At 38.2% G+C, this 20,118-nt stretch overlaps 1 protein-coding gene across 2 annotated transcripts in view; it reads right to left on the bottom strand.

Annotated features, from left to right (window-relative positions):
* The window catches only part of AFG1L (AFG1 like ATPase), a 57,907-nt gene that overhangs the window by 17,936 nt on the left and 19,853 nt on the right, over positions 1–20,118 (bottom strand). For both annotated transcript variants that reach the window (XM_083497695.1, XM_083497696.1), the window contains exons 7-10: positions 15,993–16,051; positions 3,997–4,079; positions 686–756; positions 329–429 (exon numbers count right to left, since the gene is read on the bottom strand). In XM_083497695.1, coding sequence (XP_083353821.1) covers positions 329–429; positions 686–756; positions 3,997–4,079; positions 15,993–16,051 — 314 coding nt within the window. The remainder of the gene's footprint in view (positions 1–328; positions 430–685; positions 757–3,996; positions 4,080–15,992; positions 16,052–20,118) is intronic.

Raw genomic sequence — 20,118 nt, 5'->3', positions numbered from 1 at the left:
CTCCTTACCTAAGTGATCAGCATTTAACAACTGTCATCTAGATGTGAATTTCTTTTGGACACTAGTACCTTAGCAAGTTCCAGAATTTTATTCACACATTTAAATTGCTTATCATAGAGATCACTTTCAAGAGAAACTGATTGTGCTATGCTTTTTTTCACCCTTTCAGTTTTACTTTTCAACTCTAGAATTCAAGTTTTCTTGTTATTCTTGTTGTTGTAGGTTCAAAGGATATCTCAAAGCTTGTTTGGAGCTGGGATAATATAATAAAAAAGAGGGGGGGGGAGCCTGAAAAGCCCAACTGATCTAGGCTTGACTGGGTACTCACTCTGTCACACAGCTCTTCAAATGTGAAGTCTGCAATGGTTCCACACGCTTTATTCACTCTCAGCTCTCTGCCTTGTACTTTTAAAATCCTTGGTCTAGTTACTATGGGAACATGAACAAAGACTCAATCTTGTCTGGATAATTACTACAAAACTCATCTCTTACAGATAGGAAATGCATAGCTTGATGAATAATAGCACATGATTCAACACATAAATTAGACAAAATGCTGATACAATGACTGCCACTTGAGTGTGGCATCAACCCATATACAGCAGTGGAACTTATTAATTGGTCAGTGGAGATTGGGCATTGTGTTCTAAATGTATTCTCTTTCAAGAGAAATTAACTTACGTACAATCATTTTGTTTTTGAGCCAGCTCATCAAACAACTTATCCATGACAGCCTCCACATCAGCTTCACTTGTGCTACAGTGAAAAGAATAATAGAATATGAAATTAATAACACTTGAAGCCAACATCAAACAGCTGCCTGAGCTTGCTTAGCTTTTTGCCCATAAAAAAGGAGAGAGAGTGAGAAAGACAGAACAGGATGTTATGTTGTAAATACAAACATTAGAGTTAGAATACACTTAAAAGCAGAGAACATTAACTCTCAGGTAGATGATTCTGCTTTATTTGCATACATAGGAAGACTTTTGTGTTTCAAGCTGTTTCCAGTAATGAGGCAATGCCAGGCCAGGCCATCAGATAGATAGATAGACACACACACACACACACACACACACACACGCTGGGAGGAGAGCAGAGAGAAGAAACCCCATGGTGCATCAGTAGCAGCAAAACTGGACGCCTTCATTTGCCCCACCTGCAATGAAACATGTCTCTCCCATGTTGGTCTCTACAGCCACAGCAGGCACCATAACAGCCCAATGCTTTGACTTACTCTCAATGGCACACTGTTCCATTGTCTCTTGAGACAGACAGATGCCAACAATGCATACACACTATGTCTATACCTCGCACACAAAATGAGAGCAAGGAAGCAAAAGCTAGCAAGCATCTGAAGGGGAACCCTTACAAACCTCTAAGAGGGTGCAGTGAAATTATATCTGAAGTAAATATTATTTTATCACAGGTTTAAATAGATACAAATAAAATGTAATATGTTGATCTGACATTTTCTAGAATAAAGTTTGCATTCCTATGCCCTCTTACCTAGGAATAAGTCCCACTAAATTCAGTGGGCTTTACTTAAAAGTAAACATGTATAGGATCATACTGTATATAATTAGTTTTGACATATCTAAAATCCTTCTCCAAATAATTTGAGATGCCCAAAGATTATGAAATTACAGGAAATTTTCAGCAATGATTGAAGCAGCCACTTACGCTAACCATCCAAAAAGTACAAAAGAGGAAGCAGATTTGCATAAAATTTGCATATAGTGGTAATTTATATGTTTATATACCATTTTAGAATTATAGGTTGATACTCTGTGTTGCGTGGGCAGAAGTCTACTTGCGCAATGGGCCTTTCCTTTCCTTTCCTTCCCCTGACACCTTTCCCAAGTCTGCTCCAGAGTCTCTCAAAGGGATTCAGCTAGACATCACCCACTTACTATAATTTAAATAGAAATGCAATACATATTACTATAGTGGGAAATACTATGACCATGTGGCATATGTATTTGCTTGCTTTGCTGTCTAGGTGTTAACAATTGTTAGAGACTCCTGGTCTCTCTTCTTATGGTTCTTTATGTTTAAACTGGACTTAGTCTGGATACAGAATGCAAAAATGTTATAATAAACTTCTTTTGTGCAGTAAAAAGTGCTAGTAGTTTTAAGGACTGGGGCTATGGAACCAAACACAGAAAAATTGCCCTAATATATATATATTCCCCACATTTCAATCCTTCAGACAGACCACAGCTGTTCCATTTCAACTTGTTGCAATCTTTGACTCAGCCCTTTGTGAATTCAGGCAAAAGTACAATGCCAGCAAATATGTATACAGTGGTACCTTGGGTTAAGAACTTAATTCTTAACCTGAAACTGTTCTTAACCTGAGGTACCACTTTAGCTAATGGAGCCTCCCGCTGCCGCTGCGCCGCTGCCACTTGATTTCTTTTCTCATCCTGAAGTAAAGTTCTTAACCCGAGGTACTATTTCTGGGTTAGCGGAGTCTGTAACCTGAAGCGTCTGTAACCCGAGGTACCACTGTACTAAGGATGGTTCCTCACCATTAGCAATCCATTAGTATCTCATCTTGCCCACTAGGAGAGAAGGCCCTGAAATATAAGTTAGACTCTGTGGGATTCTTCTGCCCTTGCTCCCATATATATACCTTTAGCTCAAAATGTAGCAATGCCAGAAGCAGAAATCCTTCCCCATAACATTACCTAGCACCTCTCTTTATAGATCTGGAGTGGGAACTCTGTTTATGGGTGAAATAGGCAAATTTTGCCCAAGCCCTTTGATGCTCAGTCCAGATTTGCAAGAGGAAAAACCACGTTTCTATAGAAGTACCAATCGACATTCAATGCAGTCCAAGCTTAACACAATATCAACATACATGAATTCTACCACAATATGAGAAAATAAATTGTTTCTCCCTTAAAAGATAAAATTTTAGTATTTCAAAATCATTTGTTAGTATTGCCAGCACTAACTGTGGCCTTGAACCCACTATGTGAAGTGAAATTTCTTTTTTCCTACTCAGGATGGGAAGCAATGCTCAGTAACTTTTAAGTAACAAGTCCCTAACTCCAATATTTTATTCCTTCCCCAGAAGCCTAAGAATAAGGTTAAAACCTAAAACTTCAGGTCATATCCAGTTGTCTGGCAATCCTGAGTATAAAACTCACCCAAAAATTATATACAAGGTGCTACCCCTGGATTATGAACTAAATGGTACACTCCCATTATAGTCCTAGAGTGGGGCTAATCATTTTGCTAGCTGGAAAGCCCAGTCCTTATTTAAACTCCTCAAAAATAATATTAAAAAAACAATGCCATAATAAAGCTACAAGTAGATTTGTACTTGTATTGGCTTGATTAAACCCACTTTCTCTTCTTAAATGTTGGAACAACTTTGCATCACATATACTTGTATTCTCAAATTGCTCTGAGGGTAAACTATCATTAGGGAAACAGAAATCAAAGCTATACAGATAAATTGTACTTATAGCTGTATTATGGTATTATTTTTTATCATCTTCAAACAGAGAATAAATGCTGAAGGAAATCAACATCCGAGATACAAGCAGATCATCTGTCAAAATAAGACAAGTTTTTCAATCCACAAATGGTAACACCCAACAGTAAATGAGTCCTTGTCAGAGGATTTGTATAAATAATTAGTTTACTACAATAAAGGATGCTCTTTTATTTACCAGGGAATTGCACACTCTTTTACAAGAGGATATTCATTGCTTTATAACCATCTGTCACTTCAGTTCTGCAAACACCACACCTCCCCCCAAAATCTAATTAGTTTTGATTCAGTCACACATTTTAAACGATGTAACTGAAGATACTGAAAATGCCATCTGATGGCACTAGCACTGTGGCAAAACAGAAGATAGTTGGCATTTGTTTGGTTTTGTGGGGTGGGGGGAATGTTTTTACTTGCCCCTGTGGCAAGACATGTTGGCTAGTGAAGGAAAGAAAAAGAAAAGAAAAATACCTTTAGCTTTAACAACTTACAGGTAATATAGCTTCCCTGCTGCTGGTAGCGCTTGTTTCCTATAGTCTATTCCGGAATCCAGCTGGATAGTGCTGCAGTATTTCTGAATACAGAAACAAAATAACAGAGTTGTTACTTTCCTTAAGCAGATGCTATGGAATTTTGCATGGGAGTACAGCATATCTTAGCAGTGCATCAGCTCATATGTCCCTATGCATCAGCATAAGGCGAACTGAATGATGGGTCCGGCAAGTTATTCACTTGGATTATGCTCATTCCACCATCAAGGCTGCTTCAAAGTTATACAAAGAAATCACTGAGAATTCTCCTCCCGGCCACTAAGAATGCCTTAATACAGCTGTTACAAACATACATTTTCAGCATCACTCAGTAAGCAATACAAGGTAGTAGAGCCAGGCAAAAACAACAACGTAAAGTGGACGTTTATCCAAATCAGACAAAAGGTGATCAAAGTTTCAAACAAACTCTATAGTTTTTGCTCATCAACAGGAAATAGGGGCTAGGGATGCCAACGATCACAGCCCTAGTTTAAATGTACAAGAACAGCCCAACTCTCTGCATAGGTACTTGAAGGTAAATAAAGTGAGCTTTACATAAGCAAGCCTCTCTTTGACTTGGCAGACCTTTTTCTTCACCTGTTCTCTATAAATTGCTGCTTCGTATTATGGCATGCTGTAGGTTTTTTTAGGTTTCTAAAAGAAGTTTTATTGATACTGGGTGATTTCCAACAGTCATACTCAGTGCAGACTCAATGAAATCTATGGACCTAAGTAACTTGAGCTACCAAGTTCGGTTTTTTACAACTGGTCTACTCTGAATATGACTTAGTTGAATATAACAGATTGTGTTTTTGAATTGCAATGTGTAAGCTGCATTTGAACTCAGAAAAGCTACATATCTAACTTTTAGAAATGCAGTATAAATAATTAACTCCAATGAGTTCTGTGGACCTTTCTTCTAAGTAAGCAAGAATAAAATTGCAGCCCAAGCACACAGTGGTCGGCAAGAATGGATTTCTGCGGCAAATCTGGAAAAATGCCTTTAAAATTATTCTGCAGTTTGAGTAAATTTGCACAGTGTATACAAATGCTTAATTTTACTGCAATTTGGAAGGGGCAGTACTGAATATTTTTAAATGTATAAATTGCTATTATTAGTAATGTTATTATCCCTCTCCCACCTTCCTTAGGAGCTGTCTGCTCTGAGGGAAGCTGGATGGAAGGTCTGGGAGTTTGTGGCATCGGTTCCTAAAGTTGCCTAAGGATATTTTGTATCATTTGTTTATTCTAATATTGTTTGAAACTATGCATTATCTTGGTGCATAAAGGCAACACATACATACATACTAATAATTATATAATAATAGCAATGATTGCATGGTGGATAATAGATCAGAACACATGAGGAAGTAGGAAGGGAAAAGTTGTTTCTAAGGACAAGGAGATCTGAACTTGGCTTACCCCCACCCCAATGAAACATGAAGGCCTTCCCTTATAGTGAAAACTGATGTTCTTATAATTGTGCTCAAGCTTCTGGAATCTGCATTTGAGATGCTAGTTCAGGGGTAGGCAACCTAAGGTCCGTGGGCCAGATGCAGTCCATGTGCCTTCTCAATCTGGCCTGTGGACGGTCCGGGAATCAGCATGTTTTTACATGAATAGAATGTGTCGTTTTAATTAATATGCATCTCTGGGTTATTTGTGGGGCCTGCCTGGTGTTTTTACATGAGGAGAATGCGGGCTTTTATTTAGAATGTATCTCTGGGTTATTGGTGGGGCATAGAAATTCGTTCATTCCCCCCCCCTCCAAAGACCATGGCCCCCCACATGGTCTGAGGGACGGTGAACCAGCCCATGGCTGAAAAATGTTGCTGACCCCTGTGCTAGTTCCATGGTCTGCAGCAAAAGCATGGTCATATTGTTGGGTCACCTGACTTCAGCACAGGCAGGGTCCCTTATTATCAGGTGACCTATTCACATCCCAAACTATTCTCTAAGCTTCCATACACTGGAACATCTTAATAACAGAAATACATGACTTTACATATATACACAGAGAGGTGGTTATGTAAATAAAAATGGAGATCTCTCAACATTTGAAATACTTACACAAGGAAAATTGCTATTTGAAAAGGTCTTGGGTTACTGCACAGTGAGATTAATTGCTCACACAACACAACACAACACAACACAAAAGACATGTCAGAATGTTGTACAATGTAAAATAAAACATTCTTAGGATAAAGACAGACATAATATTTGGTAGTAAAGTTCACATGCTTCTGGATTGTTGAAATTCTGCATGCTCCGAAATACTTCATCACAAATTTGCCTACTTTCTTTTTTTTTAGTGTTAAAAATAATAAGCCCAATAGAAACAATACATGTATTAATTTGGTCTCTCTTTGAGCAACTGACTTCTCCATCATGGGATTGATTAAAGCTTACAGGCATGATTGCATTCCACACTCACTAATCACCATCAGGGAATCCTAATCAGCAGCTAAAGAACTTTTAGCTGGAGTCTTCATATTTTAGCCCTTAATTTTAAAGCTACACTCCTAACAGTTGGTTTACATTTAAAGTCTTTTGATAATCCTATTCATCTGCAGTGTTAAAAGTCTCCTGTCCTTTCCCCAATGGTAGTAGAAGCTAGTCATAGCAGAGCTGCATGTCACATCAAAGGAGCATTTCAATACCATTGGCATAAAGACTGTGACTTCTTACACTATTCACTTTTAATGCTTAGAATTATTCAGCTGCTCGCATTATTATGTATTGGTTTATGTATTTATGTAGAGCAAAGGACAAACACAATTACATTCTGAAAATATAATTAAGAAGGTTAAAAAAAAACCTTATCACTCACACACGTTACTGTAAGGGGGAAAACTTTAGACTCTAAGGTAGAAATGGAGACAAACCGTGATATTAAGAATTTCTGTTAGAATGAAATAATAACCCTAACACTACTGAAAATGATACAGCCATTGGAGACAACTATGCTTTCCTCCATATAATCACTACAAGTTACATGTAACATCCATACTGAAAATACAGCATAGGAACATAGCAATCTGCCTTATACCAAGTCAGACCATTGGTTCCTCTAACTCAGTTTGGTCTAAAGCGACTAGCAGTGTCTCTCGACGATTTCAGGCAGGTTTCTCTCCCAGCCCCAAATGGAGATGCTGTGCATGAAAGCTGGAACCTACACGCCAAACAGATGTTCTACCACCAAGCTATGACCCATCCCAAAAAAGATTTGCATGCCCCCCCCCAGCCTGATACCCAGTTTTCCTTTAAAAAAATAAGTTTCATTATTAAATTAAGGGTTTTTTTATTTGGACATCTGTTCTTAAAAATAAATACATAATTAAGTCCTTACAAGAGATTAAAAAGAAATATATTTCTCAAATAGGAGGAATACCTCCTCATTAAAGCCTGCTACAACGCCTATGTGCCAGCACTTCTTCCAAATATTCGGTTGTATTATCAATTCACTAATTTAGTCAATTGGCTAGGATTTCTACCAGTGTCCAAAATCTGATTTCAGGTTCTAACTAACTAACTATTGTGGATGCACATCTGTTATAGCTCTAGTTAGGGTCGGAGTGAGGGACTTCCTCCCAGAAAGAAGAGTGAGAAGGGGAGAGAACAATATCCTGTATCCAGTTTCTGATCTCTTTAGGCATGTTGAAAAGCTCCCCAGTATTTGTGTACAAATACCTACTGCTATGATTTTACTGATGGGTTTTGTAATGAATTGCAAATGAATTGTCTGAAACGTTGATTTGACATTTTATTATGTTTTTATATGTGCTGGAAACTGCCCAGAGTGGTTGGGGAAACCCAGTCAAGATGGGCAGGATATAAGGGACACAATTGAAAATACCTGCACCACAACATATCCACTCCTCCCAAACAAACTAAAGAAAATTCCCACAACACTTAACAGGTACACACAGGCCATGCTCAAAGCATGGAAAACACAAATAGGCAAACTATCCCCAACCCCATCCCCACTAATCCCCCTGGTGTACCACCCATTATTCCACCATGCAGCACAAAACCTCCAGATAAAAACCTGGCGAACCAAAGACTTATATCGCCTAATAGACTTTTATAAAAATAACAAACCCTTGTCAATGCAAGAAATACAAGACAAACTAGAAGACACCCAAATGCCCTGGTTAACACAACACCAACTACATGCCCTCTTAAACAACCCAACAGTAAAATCAGCAGCAACTAGGCCCCTGACAACCTTTGAAAACCTCCTCATAACAACAAAGCGAAACGGTAAAGGGACGGTATCCGCAATATACAAAATACTACTCCAAAATCCCGCAAATCCCCTAGACGCAATCAAAAAACAATGGGAGAATGACATAGGCTATGAGATTAACCCCACTCAATGGACCAGAATGTGGTCTAAACCCCCCTTTAAATCCATATCAACGAAAAGACAATAACTCACACTGAAACTCACCTACAGGTGGTACCTAACACCAAGGAAACTAGCGCTAATGCACTCAGGATCCTCACCAAAATTGCTGGAGAGGGTGCACCTCCACAGGCACATATCTCCACATGTGGTGGGAGTGTCCCAAAATCCAACTATTCTGGACAACAGCCATACGAGAAATATGTAAAATAACTAAGCAAGTATTAGACATGACCCCAGAATTGGCCCTACTAAACATCTTCCAAGACAACAATGCCCATTTACACCACAAAGAACTCATAACCCACCTACTTTCAGCAGCCAGAAACACCATAACCAGACACTGGTGAGACCTGTCAGGAGTAAGCATGGACCAATGGTACCAAATAGTATGGGAAACAGCCCTACTAGAAAAATTAACTAATAAACTGAAACTGACACAGGGACAAACAGAAGAAGACGCCTTCACCCCGGTATGGCTCCCCTTTATCACATACACAGCCCAAGAGGACAATGACAATAATCCACCAACAGCATACAAATCAATATGGCTAACCTGATCCAAAACACCCACCCACCCCACTCACACACGAAAGCAAAGATCACCACAGCCAATCACAAACAAACAATCACACCCTAGGCCAACCCCAACCTCTCTCACCACCAAAGGAACACAAGTGAACAACACAAGCAACGCTGACACCAAACTCTACATACATTAAGCATAATAGAAACACTGCCACCCCACCCCCATCCATCTTCCCTCCCTCCACCCCCTTTCTTTTTTTCTTTTCTTTTTCTTTTTCTTCTTCTCCCCCTAATGCCTCAACAAATGAAACGGATCTGTAAAAATGTTACATGGGGGAAAAAATACGAGGCATTACACCTACCTCTGTAAAACAAGAAAATCCTTAATAAAATATTTAAAAATAAATAATAATAATAGGGCAACGTCAGGCCCAGGGACTGAACCCAGCTCTTAAAATCTCTAAGTCATGTCCTCTTACTAGCCCTGCTCTAGGGACTCTGCTTTTGCCTGCTCAAATGTGTCCTTGAACTATGATGGTGCCTTCCGCTTGCCTGAATAGAGAGGAGAAGGGGCATGCACATGTATGAAGAAACCACTAACCTTTTCATGGCTTGAATTTAGCCCACTATACAAGATAACAATCACATTCTTTGCCCCACCCACTTTTCGCCTCTGGCCCACCAATCATGAAGCCCTCAGAAGTTTATTTTAACTACTGAAAAGAGTTATTACCCATACCCAAGCTACCCTACTTCTAACCCTGCTGCCCTCATTATGGTTCCCGAGTTCTGTGCACCTACCTAATCTACTAATTTCATGCACATACCAGAAGTCATTCCCCCACATCCGACTTCCCATTAAGTGCTACTTCTTCTAGTTCTGCATTCCCAAAACTGATTCCCCTCCTGATGTTTTGGACTACAACTTCCATCAGCCTCAGCCAGCAAGGCCATACCACTTGGGGTTTACCAAAGTTGCTGTTGATAAAACATCGGTTGGGAGGAGCCCTAGCTTGTAGGAGGCTGTTCAACCGAGGGTTCAGACCAGGGGTTCTTAACCTGTGGCCCATAGACCCCATAGGCTTCAAGAGGTCTGTGGACTGAGCATACACAAGATTTTTCTACTGCGATAGAATAAATTGTGTGTGTGTTTGTGTTTGTATTTATGTGTATTTTTATGGGGAGAGGACTTTCATCAGATTCTCAAAGGGGTCTGTGACCAAAACAACAACAACAACAAAAAACCCTTAAGAAACACATTTAGCCTGAAATCATTTGTTTTACTCTGTATACTTATTTCATTGGCCTAAATCTCTCCCCCCATGCTTTGTATTTCTTCTGTCTGGATATTAGTTTGTCTTCAAATCATGACATGTAACACTGCCCACACTTCAGTTCCAAACATGGTACAAAGGGTACTAAAAAGCCTTCTCTCTGAAGGTATATTGTAGGTTAAATGCACCTTGTAATCTAATAAAGAAACTGAAGATTCTGATTTATAAGATAACCAAAGTCATAGGAAGGAGACTGGGCTTTTAATTACCTCTACTTTGGGTTATGCTCTACATACAATAAACTATAGGTGAGTTAGTAGTACATTGTTTCACCTTTATTTGTTTGACCTTCTGAAGACAGTGATGGATATGATCATGATATGATCTTAAAACAAAGATCCTGCCTTATCGTGTGAACATAAATTTCTGTAACAAAACGGAAAAGAGAGGAATCATCTAGTATTTGTGGAATAAAAAAACTTGGTCAAACTATTGTTCAGTATGCACTCAGTCTTTGTCTTCATGTTCAGATGTTGTTCAAACAGCAGACTTAAAAGAAAATAATGTCAATGAATCCTCCCAAGCACTATACATGACCTCTGGGGTAATTAGCAATCATTGAAAAGCAACAAGACTAAAATGTTCTATTCTTTATTACTGTCAGCTCTTATCTTGATCAGCATTTTAATAAAGATGGTTCGTTCCTAAGACAGTTCCATGAATCAGTCATAATTACATCCTGACACGCAGTGAATAGTAAAGCAATACTAAATATCACTTCATCAACCTTTCTAACCTTTATGCAAGTATTAACAGTAAATAATTTTTACACAATCCAACAACAGAAAATCTGCATATATCTTAGCTTTGTAGAGAGTCTACCCTAAGTGAATTTCCTGTGACCTACACCAGCAAAACACAATCGGGCATAATTATTCAAGATCCAGAGATATTCAGGTGTTGCTTTTTTTTTTCAGAGTGTACAACTTCAAGCACAAAAGGCTACTTGTTCTACATAATAAACCCTCAAAGGGTTAAATGAAATGCCAGTTTCCTTTTCTCAAGCATATCCCAGTAGCTACAGAACTCTAAATTGAGAATAGAGTGCATGTACATAAATATTACATTTTTAAATAAATACAAAATGCTAAATCTAAAAAGATAAAAAGCATTTTAACACCCAAAATGATTAGATCAGGCCCTCAAGCTGGAAAAGAATACTATGCATAAAATGTGTGTGTAAGGCTATAGCTACTACTGCTGCTATGTTGCATAATTGGAGTCTGTATGTATTAAATCAGATTTGTTGTGCTTAATATTTTTAAAGGCTGACAATTATTCTCTATTAATATTGATTTATTTCCTATGTTTGTTAAAACACTGTGGATATGAAGTAACTGTTCATTCTCCATAGCTGTATCATTGTCCAGAAGCTCAGCTGGAATAAGAAGTTTAGTTTCTCTGCTTCAGCACACAAAATTGATAATTTGGTTCCTTAATTCAAATTAGATGCTTTACAGTTGTTTCTGCATACCACATAACTGTAGCTATGCAACAGATTGAGATCGTTTGACTATAGTTGCAATAACTATAAAGTTCTTTAAAGTTCAGCTTAGTGGGTACATAATCAAGAGAAAGTCCTAAACAAAGGGAACAATATTAAGTTTTAGTGGGGAATAAGGTAAGAGCATAACACGGCTTCCTTTTTCAAGGTCTCTCAAGAGAATCATTCCCTACCCACTGCGACAAACAGAAGCGATATGTGAACCAACATCTTGGTCTTTGACAAGGTGCTTTGCATTATATCCAAAAGTATAAACAACTCTTACAAAGAATGCACTCCCACAACTAAGGATAGCTCTTATTCTAGTAAGTAAGCGGTATACAGTATGCCTTTCTGCAAAGCAGAACAGGACTGGCTATGTTTCATGCTAGACTAAATGAGCAGTTGTTCAACAGCAGGTCAAATATATAAAGATGACTAAGTTACTTTAACTCAGTTCCATCCAATATGAAGTTTGCTCACAATGCTTTCTTACTTCAAAATCTGATTTGTACTTCCTTCCTTGGCCTGAATCTTTGCTCCTGCCAGAGCTCCAAACAGGGAAGAAGAAGAAAAGGGAAAGCGTTGATTTCAGAAACTAGATTTCCAGAATGAAAATAAATGATTAAGATCTAAGCAGACTAAGGATGGCTTACGCCTATCTCTGATGAGGTCTGCTACCTCATTAACAACAACTGAAAACTTCTGCTGCATTTTGTTTCAAGAGAATCCAAAAGTCCTTGCTGTAAAGCAGACAGGGGGGTGCAGAGTCCATTCAGTCTTTCTGTATCACAACCATTATGTAAGAAGTATAAAACACTGCCTTTATGCTGCCAAGCCACAATGACTCCTCTTACATCAAAGCAGTTTCACCACTTGGGTTTTTTTCTTCCAAATTTATTCAAGCCAAGGGCAGGGAGACAACAATTCATACACGCTAATTACACCTAATTATCTATTCCTCTCCCCACCCCAACTTTCGGCCAGTGTTATTTGCTATTTGGGTTTCTCACAACCTCCTCTTGCCCTGTCCATCCAGCTCAACAGTAAGTCTTTGAAGAAAACAGTTGTGGCTTTTTAGAATATTCACAATGTAAGGTTCAACCCAAATTAAACTGTTCCCATTATTAGTTTTGACATGTTTAATGTGTTAAATATGAAGGCCTTTTGCTTAATTTGGCAAATTCCTCATATCACTGCAAGGAGAGAATTGCCAGTAACACCCTCTCCTACGGGAGCTTCTCCTCACACTTTCTTTTCATGATCTAAATGAAATGTTTATTGATTAAAGTTCTTCTCTGCAGACCTCCATGGTAGCCTGTGACAAAGCACTTACAAGCCTTATTAATTGGCTCGGACCTTTGGGGCGAGGGGGGTGGAGGAAGATAAGGAAGACCTTATTTTGCATTACATCACAAGCAAAGGAAACATTAAACAAATCAATTGCATTACAAGCAATGCAATATTGCATATCTAACTCAGAATTTGAGCCAGCTGTTGGAACCAAAGCGTTCATTTGCTTAAACAGAGAACAACTATTATTAAGATCAAAATGGATTAGAATGCAAGAGTTTGCTATCATTATTTTACCTTCAGATGACAAATATATATAATATATATTTAAATGAAGGATTGTCAAGCAGTCATCTTACTGTACTTAAAATGCAATATATTTAACAAAATATATTTTAAAACCTTACCTAATTTTTAAACATTTATTAATTTGGATTGTGAGATACAAAACTTATAAATATATTCAATGTGGTATGGATTTGCATACCTACCAAAAGACAGTTTTCGGATGATCAAACTGAATTTTTGAGTATATAGAGTTCTAATTTTGTGCATTAAAACTACTTTTGAACTCAACTCTGATATGCAATCACATTTTAAAAGCCCAAAAAATACAATGTGAACATTTGAGCCAAAGTCTGTTCTAGTCTTATATTTACTGAGTGTATGCTTGCACGTGTAGACCCCCCTCATTTTCTCTCACTCTCACTCTTGTTTTCTAATGCTAAACACAATGATTCACAACTGAACTGTATTGTAAATTCCAAAAGTAATCCATTTAATTAACACAGGAAAAAAAGAGAAAAGCAGAGCCTACAGCTTCCATAGGTTGGGAAAGAAAGAGTCTTCTATTTAAGACTTGCTTGGGTACTTACTAAGAAGGGAAACAAAAGGCCTAACGTCTTCAGTAATGAAAAAGTCAATTGATAAGTGAAGACATCACAATATCAAAGACTTAATCCCAGCAATTCTGACTCAGGTGACAGCTCAGCAGAGGTCAGGGTGCTGACACTGACCACAAAAGCAAGTTTTAACCATTCAGCATACTGAAAGCTACTGGACTATCACAGCATTAGAATGGAACTAACTGACAAATCAATTTAATCACCAAGATGACTTTTTTATTTTAAAAAGAAATTGTCAATTCACAGATCTGTGTGCTTCTAACACAGGTGGCTTGACAAAGGCAGAACACATAATCAAAGGCATTTTATATCTCCTAACCAGTGCCAGAATCCCACCCCCTGTCCCAAGATCGCTCTGAATCTGCTGGTAGTAGTTTCCTGACCTAAGAGTAGTATATAGTTGAATCTTCTTCCAAACATTAATAGTGGCTTTTTGACAAAAAATAAATATGATTATTTAGTGGGGTGAAAGCCGATGGAAGAATAGGAAATATTCAAACAGTCCAATTTTATACATGTTTACTCAGAAGCAAGTACCACTGAGTTCAAATAAAAGGACTTATTCCCAAGGCAATGTACATACAGTTTTATCACTGCATAAATGCTAATGGCTGTTCTATAAGAGAATCAATACTAAACACAGTTTTTTGCACAAAATCAGGTTTATTGTGTTGATTTCTAAGGATCAGGAGCTGGCTACTTGGAATCCCACTCATAGAAGAAGGAAACCTAAGTAAAATAACCCAGACTCAACTCAAACTTAAATGGTCATGGATTGCACCTTTAGTATCTAAGCAGGCTTTATGGATTTATCACTTCCACAGTGAATGTCTTTGCTTCTACCTATAGAAGGCTCTCCACACTATTTTTTAAAAATTCACTTCTTTCATGTCATACTGATTTTACATTGGCATTTTTTGGCCACGTAGAAGACTTAAAAGACAGTTTAAAGGGAGAGATGCAGGCTGCAGTCTTATTTTCACTTACCTGAGAGTAAGTCCTATTAATATCAATGGGACTTGCTCTAAAATATGTGTATTTAGACGATTATAGACTAATAAAATGAAAAAGAACCCTTCCCTATACAATTAAAATGTTGATCAAAGTAATGAAATTCTAGGTTACCAAAAAAGGATTTAAGCAATCAGAAAACGACTGCAAGAACCAGGTGCAGTTGCAGTGCAATCTCCAGGAGTCCAAATTTAGTTTGTATTGGACTCCCATAGAAAAATTAGGAAGTAGTTCATAAAAGTTGGTAACCTACAGACAAACCATGCATCAATGAGCCCTTCTTCGTGTAAGATTAAGATATAAATCCAAGTGCTAATACATTTTCTCTTTCTCTTTGTACCTAAAAGCTGGGAAACCTGAATTTGTGAAACCCATGACACAATAGCAATTTCATTTTTTAAAAATATTGATTTTGGTATCTGGCATGGGTGATTACTATAATGTATTGATCTGAAATGTTTTTACTGCTATTATGACTGTGATTATAATGTTTATATTTTATATGCTTTTAAATTATTTTAAAGGTTGTAAGCCACCATTGGAAATATTGTATTCTGAAAGGTAGTGAAGAATTTAAAAAAGATAACAAATAAATAATCATAGGAAAAATGAACCTTGTAGTCATTTGTATTTTTGAAAAGAGTAGAATAGTAACAGGTAATAATGGATAGTGCTCTCCTAGACCTGGCTTGGGATTTTTTCTATCTTCATGAATACTACATGTGAAAAAAGCTGAAAAGTGAAAATTTCCTTCTGTTCTGATAATGTTTCCTTTTATGTTGTTGCTCTGAACTCTGTCATTCAGTTTGGAGAAAAAGTAGAGCCTCAAGATTCAAAAATATTACAAATGAAATCTTAACTTCTGCCTCCCCTAATTGAGTTAATCCCAGAAGGTTAAAGAAAATTCCTCCCAGAAATATGAACAAAACAGTTTTGCAATAAAGATGCTTATCAGTAAGCTAGCAAGATCCCTTATCAAGCACATCTTCCTTTACCTTAAGAACAGCAATGAATGGCACGAAGTTCACTCTTTGGAGCCCATTTTTATAGAGATCTGAAAGAGAACACATGGATATTATCCTCACCACCTACTTCTGACAGGATTGTCTTTTGGTCTTACTTACAAATACAAGTTCTACATTAGGGAGAAGGAACATTTGGTCTTCCGAGCATTGTGGACTAAATTCCCATCAGCTATGTTGGCTGTGCCAATGGGAATTAGAGTTGAACAATATGGTTGAGTTCAACGCAGCTAGGATTGTCATACGCCCAGATTTACCCAGGCATATCCAGAATATTGAAGTCAGCAGTAGTGCCCAGGCAGAAACTGGGCAGTGTCCAGGGAAATCCAGCATTTTTTTAGCCCCAAAAGCTCAACAACTTCGACCAAAAAACATTTCCCCACTGTTTGAAATATGGGAACCCTAACACAGGCTCTCTATCTCTGTTCTACCAAATCAAGAAATAAGGACGGAAAAATGAAAATAATTTAAATTTAAATCTTTGGCTGCAATGTTTTTTTAAAACTAAACTGTATTTAAAAGTAATTAATATACTCTTCTTACTTAATTAAATTAACCACATAGTTTAAATGTATCTCATTGCTTTGGAGAGGTTAACTTTATAAAGCATAAACAATAAAGCTACACAATACAGTGATTAACATTTCAGTATCTGCTTTTTAAAATATACTTAAACTCTAATGTATGAGACCTAAAACATCATTTAAAAAATAAATTTGACTGCATTGCACTCTAAATAAGAAAAATGGGAGGAAATAGAACATCCCCAGAAATTTTGCTTTGAATCTATGATAAAACATGTTAAAACATGTATGTATGCATGCATGCAAGAGTTTTGTGCAATTTATCATACCCTTCCCCCCCACCCCGAAAAAGGCAAAACACATGAAAGGGCGATCAGTAGCCTGTGCACATGCTTATAACTCTGACATTTACTGCTCAGTGGAACAAGGGAATGGAAGGAGTGTGATTACAGGCACAGAATTTTTCTCAATCTGATCACATCCTGTCACTGGTGTGGATGGAAAAAAGCAACAGCTATAATCAGCAACACATGATTGCTGATGTAGACAGCCCACTACAGTTTTGCTCCAAAAAACTTCAGAACACAGCATCTATAATGATACACCTGGAAGGGCCCACTCTTGCAACAATCATAAATAAATGTATTGCAGTTTTAAACATATCTTTAATATGTATATAGTTTTAACTATCAGTGTTTAATTGTTTTTAATGGATGTTATTTTCTATGTTTTAGCTGTTCTTGTTTTTATCTGCAAGCTGCCTTAAGTCCCATCAGGGGAAAAGACAGGGTATTAATAATAATAATAATATTTTAAAAAACCTACTTGACAGTAAGTTCCATTTAAAACAATGGAGTTCACTGTCCCAAGCAAATGCATTTATAGCCATGATGTAATAGATGTATTCTCATTTGTTGCATTTTATAGTATCTGTGATTCAGGAAGATTGGACACAAATAAATAACTGAAACTGACCCAGAACATCTCAGCATATGATTCTAACTCATTTGCAAAATGCAGATACCATGGATCACATCAAAACTGAGGAGTAGAGGAGGAGCAAGAATGGTTTTGTCTGCAAGTCATCTGCTGATAACAGCACTCCAACAAAACTGCTCTGCTGCACAGAAAGCTGAGCTTTCAGGATAATGCAAACTTATTTTGCCCACATTCCACTGAAATAATATAATGCGTAGCACACTTTGGGCCTCCTGGAGGAGTCATCAGCTTTACGTTTAATCAAACTATTGCCAGCTGCAGGAACTGGAAGCACTGTGTCAATGCATGCCAGACCCACACTGTGGATTCTCAGAGTGATAATCCACTAGCCAGCAAAGATGATAGGATCCAATTAAAGGTGTGCAGTCAGCAGAGTTGGTCTTCTGCAGCAAGTGTGAAGGTATCTCAGAGGAAAGGTTTGTAAAAATGCATTTGCCCAAGACAGCACATACATTCCCTTTGGATGTGCTACAATGCTTATTTGGAGCAACAAAACTGCTGTCTGGAGGTAAGCATAAGAAAATTAAATCCTGAATAAACTTCAGGAATACCTTTACTCTGGCCAAGGATATGGGTTAGCTTGAAGACTATCTTTAGTAAGGGTTTCCGTTTCAAGCATATACAGTCATACTTCGGACTATTTATAAAGGACTGTGAACTCAATGCTTGTTTTTGTATAATGGTTAAGCACTGTCATAGTCCCAGCAAAGCCAACTGGACCAGTGGTGTAGCGTGGGTTGTCAGCACCCGGGGCAAGGCAAGTAATTTGCGCCCCCTAACCCGTGGATTTGCGCCCCCTAACCCTAACCCCCAGATGTTGCGCCCGGTGCGGCCCCCCCCTGCAGCCCCCACGCTACGCCACTGAACTGGACCATTATCGTTTCAATGCCATGCAATATCATTGCTTGCTTATCTATCTAAATATGTGCTTATGTTCATGTCTCCCAGGATCGGGACAATTCCAATAAAGCTGAGCATGATTTTATCAGATTAATTTCCATTAAAATCCCTACTCCTCTGGAAGCTTAGCTTCAGTCCTGAAAACCAGCCAAAACAATTGAGCCTTATGATGTTTCCAGAAGAGCTGCACACTCATTAGGTGAATTACTGAGAGGCAAAGCATGCCATGATTGTTAATCCTAGCACGGAGACAGGGTTGCTTTTTTTTTTTTTTTTTTTAAGGAAAACCTCAAAATTGTTGAGCTTTTTAGATTGAATTGCCTAAGATACAGGACAAAGGGCCACATTTCAGAAATCCCTCTTGGACATATGGCAGCCCTAACAGTGACGTTGTGCTGGGTATAAGACAAGGTTCTCAAACTGAAATTCGCAAGCTTCATTAAGGTGGTTGCTTATTACAATATGTAATAAGTAAAACAAACAGTAAAAATCAATTAAAAAGCATACAACATCTGGCTCAGTGCATTACAACTGTAAGAACAGGTAGAAAGATCCTCAGCAATTTTCAAGTAGTCCGTGGGCCTGGGAGTGGAAAGTCTGTGAACCACAGTTCTAAGCTTTTTAAAGTTTCATAGGCAGAGACTGGTACCTGAAATTACAACATTGTTTTTTCTCATTTCTATGAACTTCTCAATTTTGTCAGTCACATACTACATGAAGACTATGCTAGAGGTATTGGTTTAAATCCAGGCATAGGCAACCTCGGCCCTCCAGATGTTTTGGGACTACAACTCCCATCATCCCTAGATAACAGGACCAGTGGTCAGGGATGATGGGAGTTGTAGTCCCAAAACATCTGGAGGGCTGAGTTTGCCTATGCCTGGCTTAAATCTGCCTAAATAGCAACAGGACTCTGCAGATGCTATGGCATTTTTTAATGAGCTTCAGCATTATAATTAAGGCAGGAGTAAGAAACCTCAGGCCCAGGGGCCAAATGAAACCCTCCAGTGTCTCCATTCTGCCCAAGGTTGAACCCCTCATTGGTCCTTCTATGTCCTTTCCTCTAGTAATCTTAACCAGCTTGAAAGTGTCTTTGAATTATGATGACAGTTATTGCTTGCCTGGATGAAGGATGGCAAGTGGTGTTTCTAGCCACACCCACCACTGATATGTGGCCACTACAGGGATTGTGGCCATTGAATTGAACAAAGTTTCCCATCATTGCATTACAGTATTAATGATGGGGTTCTGGACAAATATCTGTGAGATCACCATTGTATGGTTCTGCTTATTAGGAGACAAGAACTCCTACCATCCCAGGGGTTCAGTCTTTCCTGTTCACTCAAGAGTGTTGCTGGCAGTGTCCACAAATGATTTTTTATCAATGCCATTTGGTAAGGCTAGCTCCTTTTTTCAGACTGCCTAAATCATGCCTTTGTAGCATCAGAGCTAGACTTACTATATTGCACCTTATGTATTGTTGCATTTGCTGATATACAGAAATTTTAGCTGGCACAGAAATTAATATTATGCCTCTGGCCAGAGGCAGTCTGTGGAAGCTCATCATGCCAGTGAGCCTCCTAGCCTGACTTCCTACGACTTGTGAGCATAATTTGGTGTGTAGGTGTTTAGAACTCTTAGCAGACAGGTTCAATCAAGAGAACATATCCTCTTTC

Source organism: Podarcis liolepis (assembly GCF_965112155.1).
Source record: "Podarcis liolepis genome assembly, chromosome: 3".
NCBI lineage: Eukaryota > Metazoa > Chordata > Lepidosauria > Squamata > Lacertidae > Podarcis > Podarcis liolepis.
The sequence above is the reverse complement of the archived record's forward strand: the minus strand, read 5'-3'. Positions and strand labels throughout refer to the sequence as shown.